We start from the raw sequence: 5,200 nt of genomic DNA, 5'->3' as shown, positions 1-5,200 counted from the left end.
TTCTCCTGCAGATTTTCCGTTCCTGCAAACACCTCGGCCCCACCGTGGCTGCTCTGAGGGATGGTTTATATGGAGTGCTGTGAGCGAGGCTCATATCCCTCCGCACCCGGCATGGGGACCAGGCTGATGTCAGGAGTCTGGAATTCACATCCCCTCCCCCTTGCCTTTGCCTTTTCTCCCCCCTCCTCCCTAAATAAATGTTGGAGGCAGCTTAGGAGCTGGCTGCTTTGAATCTCTTGGAGCACAGGGAGGTAACTGGAAGGAGAGCTGGAGTTTTATTGTAATTTCAGTTGCTTAAACACAGCTTGGACTACATGTGTGCAGATAGATTTCTGCAAGAACTAGAACACAGTTAAAGGCAGCGGGAAGATCCAAGTGGCAAGGACAGTTTAGACAAGTGTGTGTCATCCATATACTGTTTAACAAGAATGAGAGATGAGGAAACATTACAGCTGTGTGCTGCTCAGGCCAGACTTCCTCAGCTGGTTTATTATCTGCGGTGTAGACTTGGATTTGCTCTGCGTGTGTAATCTCTCATTCTGAGGGCCCAACTTCTCAGGATTGTGGAAATTTTTAAAAACTGCCTAATAAAGTACACGAATTTTTCCATGCAAATATTAGGCTGATCTCGATAACTAAAACTTTTCCTATTGTAGAAGATCTGTTCATGCTGTTTCTTTCCATTGCTGGGGTGTTTGTGTTCAGTGCTGATGCGCATGCTGTAGCCCTTCCCCATAGATGCAACCAGTTGCATATGGCACATCCCTTGGCAAATCCTCTCCCTCTTCCCTGTTTTTTTCTAGTAATATACTCGATTCCAACATGAGGCCAACTTTTATTTTTTTCCCCTTTCAAGATCATTTTTCCTGTATTTTGTGGCTCTTTGGGGCCATGTGTCCTTTTTTTCCATAGCTGCAGTGCCATGCACCTTCCTGAATGCAGTTGGGCTATTTGTGATCATTCTGTGAGCTGGTAATAAGCTTTGCACCCTTGGCCACACAGCGTGGCAAGATGCCCTGAGATCCTGATGGAAGCTGGAGCAGCCAGCTCAGGGGCTTAGTCTTAGGTATCATTGCAAACATCAGACTATCCAATGTGTGGCTGTTCTTGAGGATCTGAATAATACCCCTCTTCAGGGGAAAATAATGGATCAAGTGGCAAAAGAATCCAGCTGTGAGATATAGTCTGGGCAAGGCTAAATGCTGTCAGGCAGACATTTGCTTTGAGCACTGGTAGAGATTTGGGTTGGGTGGTTCGTATTTCTGACAGCACGTTGCTCCGAGTATCAAGTCAAAATTCAAAATAATTTCTTCTAGGCGTCTAAAGTCAGATCTGGTTATTCCACTTCTGGAGACACCATCTCTCCTGACGTGAGCAAGACCAGATTAGGAAGTTAATGAGATGTATCACTTGCATTACTTAATCGATGTTTTAGAGACCCGAACATCTGGAGGTGAACCAGCTCCAACTTTGCTGGTGTGGGGAGTGCTGGGTGTCAGACAAGCTCTCTTCATTAACTAGCTTAATGTCTGCAGGAGCCTCAGGATATGAGCCTAATGGGATGTGGTTGAGGAAAGGAGCCTTTTGCTTCCTGTCATTAGTCAAAATGCCTGTGCGGAGTCTTTCTCTGAAGCACATGTGTTTTGTTGGCTGTCCAGCTGCGTGCTTATATGCACTGGTGGCTGTGTAGAAATCCCAGTGTCACAGGGGGAAAACCTGGTGGGGAAGGGGAATTATTTAATGGGACTTACTTGGGCTGAGTTAGAGGGAGGCACTTGGGCTGCCTGTGGTGGGGTTGTGCTGGATCCCTGCCCCGTGTCACCTTGCTTCACCCTGGGCAGGGTTAGATGCTGGGCACAAACCCGGTCAGGGTCTGGATGACCTGCTGGCAGCACCAGAGCACCTTCCTGGGATGCTGTTCTGCCATAAAATTGCCCCATGATTGTGGGGTTTACCTGTTATCCCGGTGAGTGTGGATTTACCTGCAGTTGTTTTGCATCAGGAGTGGGGTGGGGTGGGTGTAATTCCTCCAGGAAGCTTGCTCAGGTATTTGCTTCCAAATAACTTTTTGAATCAACCAACTTGAAAAAGAATGAAAATGCTTTGCATCAGCGTGATGGCAGCTTCTTGATTTAAAGCCTTTCTCTTGGATCATGAATTTCCTGTCTAATGCTTAATCTTCAGGATGTACTTGAATGATGGAGATTGGGTTGAAGACATCCAGAAAATAAAACTACTGTAGCTAATAAGACAGTATATTTTCCTTTCTGCCCTAGTGCAGACAGCTGATCAACTATTCCTCTCTGTATTGAATTAGTGTCTCTGACCAGCATCCTAGCTTTGAAGCTGGCATTAACATTGTATTTGCAGATGTATTGAAAACGTATTTCATCTATTTTTAAAACTGTGATTGATTTGTGTGATGCAGGCTAATACTGATTTGGATCTAAGCAAGTGCCAGTCCTGTTGCCTGCTAATTCTTTTATCCTTTTTTTTTTTTTTTTTTTTTTAATTTTACAGCTGAACCTGCAGACCTCTTGAAGGTATTAGATTTTCATAATTTACCTGATGGTATAACAAAAACAACAGGGTTTTGCACAAGCAGAAGATCTTCAAAAGAAGCAGATGTTGCTTATAGAGTAACAAAAGATGCTCAGCTTAGTGCACCGACAAAGCAGCTGTATCCTGGTGAGTCCACAGCTTTTTTTTATTTGTCATATAAAAATACCTGATCCTATTCTCAAACCTAACTCCTTCATCTTCCAACTGTGTTTGCATGCTCCCCTGGCAGGAAGCAGTTCTGCTGTTTCGGGGACTGCAAACTTTCAACCATCAAATGAAGTTGCAGTAATTGTTTTATCATTACATTTGCACATGGTGGCGGGTTTCACTGCAGAAGACGTGGCCAATTCGTACATGTGTTCCCTCCTGTTAGAAAGTTTCTACTGTCTCATTATCACACAGTGACATCCAGCTGGGGAGAGAGACTTGGAAGATGCAGAGGAACGCAGACTGTGTTTTGTTCTGTGTTTGTGGAGTGCCAAGCACAGTAGGGTCTTATTCTGTGGCTGTGGTGTCTCTCATAACACAAATAATCACCATATAAAAATAACACTGCCCCACAAGGACAGATGTCCCGAGAAAAGCTGTTTGAAGAAATTGGAGGTTCATAGGAGAAAGCCACTAAGATGCAGGAGTTCACAAAGCCCTTGAAGAGCTTGTGGGCTACTGACTGGTTTATTTGTCACTGAGGACGCACTGGAGTTTAATTCTTCAGGCAAAGGGAGGATCACTACTCTAAAGTAAAATGTGCTTGTAAAAAGATTGGACATGTTATTGATCCAAACTACTGTCCGAGAGCTTCAGCCTCGAACACGTAGTCACCATCAGAAGTCTTCCTTCCAGAGCTGTCCAGGAGCGCTGCTGTATCCCTGGGGGAGTGCAGGGATGCAGGGACTAGGCGTGGTGTAGGACCTGCTAGGTTTGGCCAGAAAAATGCCTTTGAGGAAGGTCTAGCAATGAGGCAGAAGGATGCTCACAGGTGAGTTACACCAGTAGGTGACTTAAAGCACAGACACACACATTCTCCTTTGGTGTCTGTGAGAGAATACAAAATGCATTAGCTAAATCAGAGGTAACGTGGCGTGCCACTACCAATGCTTTCTAACTAACAATCTGTATCTGTCAGACCCAGCCTGTCAGTGGCCTAAATGAGGGCTCCAAGGCTGGACTGCTGACGTGTGCTTGCATCTCCAGTCTTTCCTTCATTACACGTGTTATCACTAAGGTTATTTTCAGATTTCTTTGTTATCCTGCTGTGAATTCTATTTAATCTGTGGTGAGTGGGAGCATACCCTGTGTCTTGCGTATGAGCAGAGAGCCTGATGTGGAGGTGAGAGCAGCTGCCCCTGGGCTGCAGGCTGGTAGCTCTCCATCGCATGGTCAACCCTTAGTGAAGGAGCTGCTCGGTTTTCCCTAAAGCCCCCTGTTTCAATGTCTGCAGAAGTGCAGAACAGACCCAATATTTGTCTTCGTTGCTGCCCAGGGTAGGACAGTCCTCTCTGACTACACATAATCTGCACCAGGTGCCTCTGCCAGGTTGTGCCTTCATGTCCCAGAGAATTGTGCCTGTGAATATGGGGAATATTCATCCCAGGGATGGTCTGCAAGGGCTCGGTAGTGACCCTTGAGTCCATCCACCTGTCCCAAGGCAAGATCAGCTCAGCCTAACCAGTGCGTGTTTAAACGCTTTTACCCACTCTCTTTCCACGGATCTGAAGTGACTTGGAAGTTTTGGCCCAACTGATATATTCAGACTCAGAAGTATGTGAAGGAAATGGCTCCAGGTTGGAAAACACAACTATAGTGGATGGATTTGAGAGCTTCCCTAGTAGTCGTCGTAGCCACTGTGAAATCTTGCCTGATCGCTTTTGTGGTACGAAAGCCAGCAAACAGTGGTGACCCGAAGATATAAAAAACCAAGGATGGAGTATTCTGGCTAATTAATAACAAGGAAACTGGATGACAGCACTGATGACAAAGGTTAATCCAGCATGCAGAACTGAATCATGGTCATAGGAGAGAACTTAGCATTGTAGAAGAATTTTTTTTGCTTTTGTCTTGCCTTACGTCTTGTATGGCCTCACCGAGTTCTTGGTTTGCACCTCCTGACTACTTCGGGTGAAAAGACCGGAGTGGTGTTTCCTGGATGTCATCAAACAACTTTTCAATCATTTCATCATCTGGATAACCATGAGGTGTTTTGAAGCTGCTTTGTCCCTCTCTGAAGAATTCCGAAGTTACTGAGTTTCCCCTGCTGCTTGCTAAGGAAATAGGAAGGGCAGAGCAAAGAGAAGAGCTCCCAGTGTTTTCCATCGGATCAACAGATGTTTTCTCAGTCCGTCTCCATAACGAGATGTGACTTCAGCTCACGCCACCAAATGAATGAGAGAGGAGATAAAGATATCAAAGTAATTGCAGTGCGATGTACCAGGGGAAAATGTGGTTTTGGTGATTTCATGTTAACAGGCGGGTGGGTTGTAGCATAACTTTCCCTCTCTGCTATAGAGCACCCTAGGCAAATGTACGCTACACATAATATTTTGTGCTAATTAGAAGTCGGCGCTTTTCTAAGATGGTAATTTTATGGGCTTTGCATTCTGCTGCCACAGCCAGTAAAGCAAGATAGATATATATATAT

The 5,200-nt window shown here is 45.2% G+C and overlaps 1 protein-coding gene across 1 annotated transcript in view; it reads left to right on the top strand.

Moving 5' to 3' along the window:
- The first annotated feature begins 1,938 nt into the window (after positions 1–1,938).
- Positions 1,939–5,200, top strand: part of LOC113486591 (collagen alpha-1(V) chain-like) — a 33,854-nt gene continuing 30,592 nt past the window's right edge. Inside the window, exons 1-2 of the mRNA XM_026860657.1 lie at positions 1,939–1,966; positions 2,521–2,688. Of these exons, the coding sequence (XP_026716458.1) occupies positions 1,939–1,966; positions 2,521–2,688 (196 nt within the window). The remainder of the gene's footprint in view (positions 1,967–2,520; positions 2,689–5,200) is intronic.

Source organism: Athene cunicularia, assembly GCF_003259725.1.
Source record: "Athene cunicularia isolate RWA chromosome 17 unlocalized genomic scaffold, athCun1 chr17_part1, whole genome shotgun sequence".
In the NCBI taxonomy this organism is placed as follows: domain Eukaryota; kingdom Metazoa; phylum Chordata; class Aves; order Strigiformes; family Strigidae; genus Athene; species Athene cunicularia.
The sequence above is the reverse complement of the archived record's forward strand: the minus strand, read 5'-3'. Positions and strand labels throughout refer to the sequence as shown.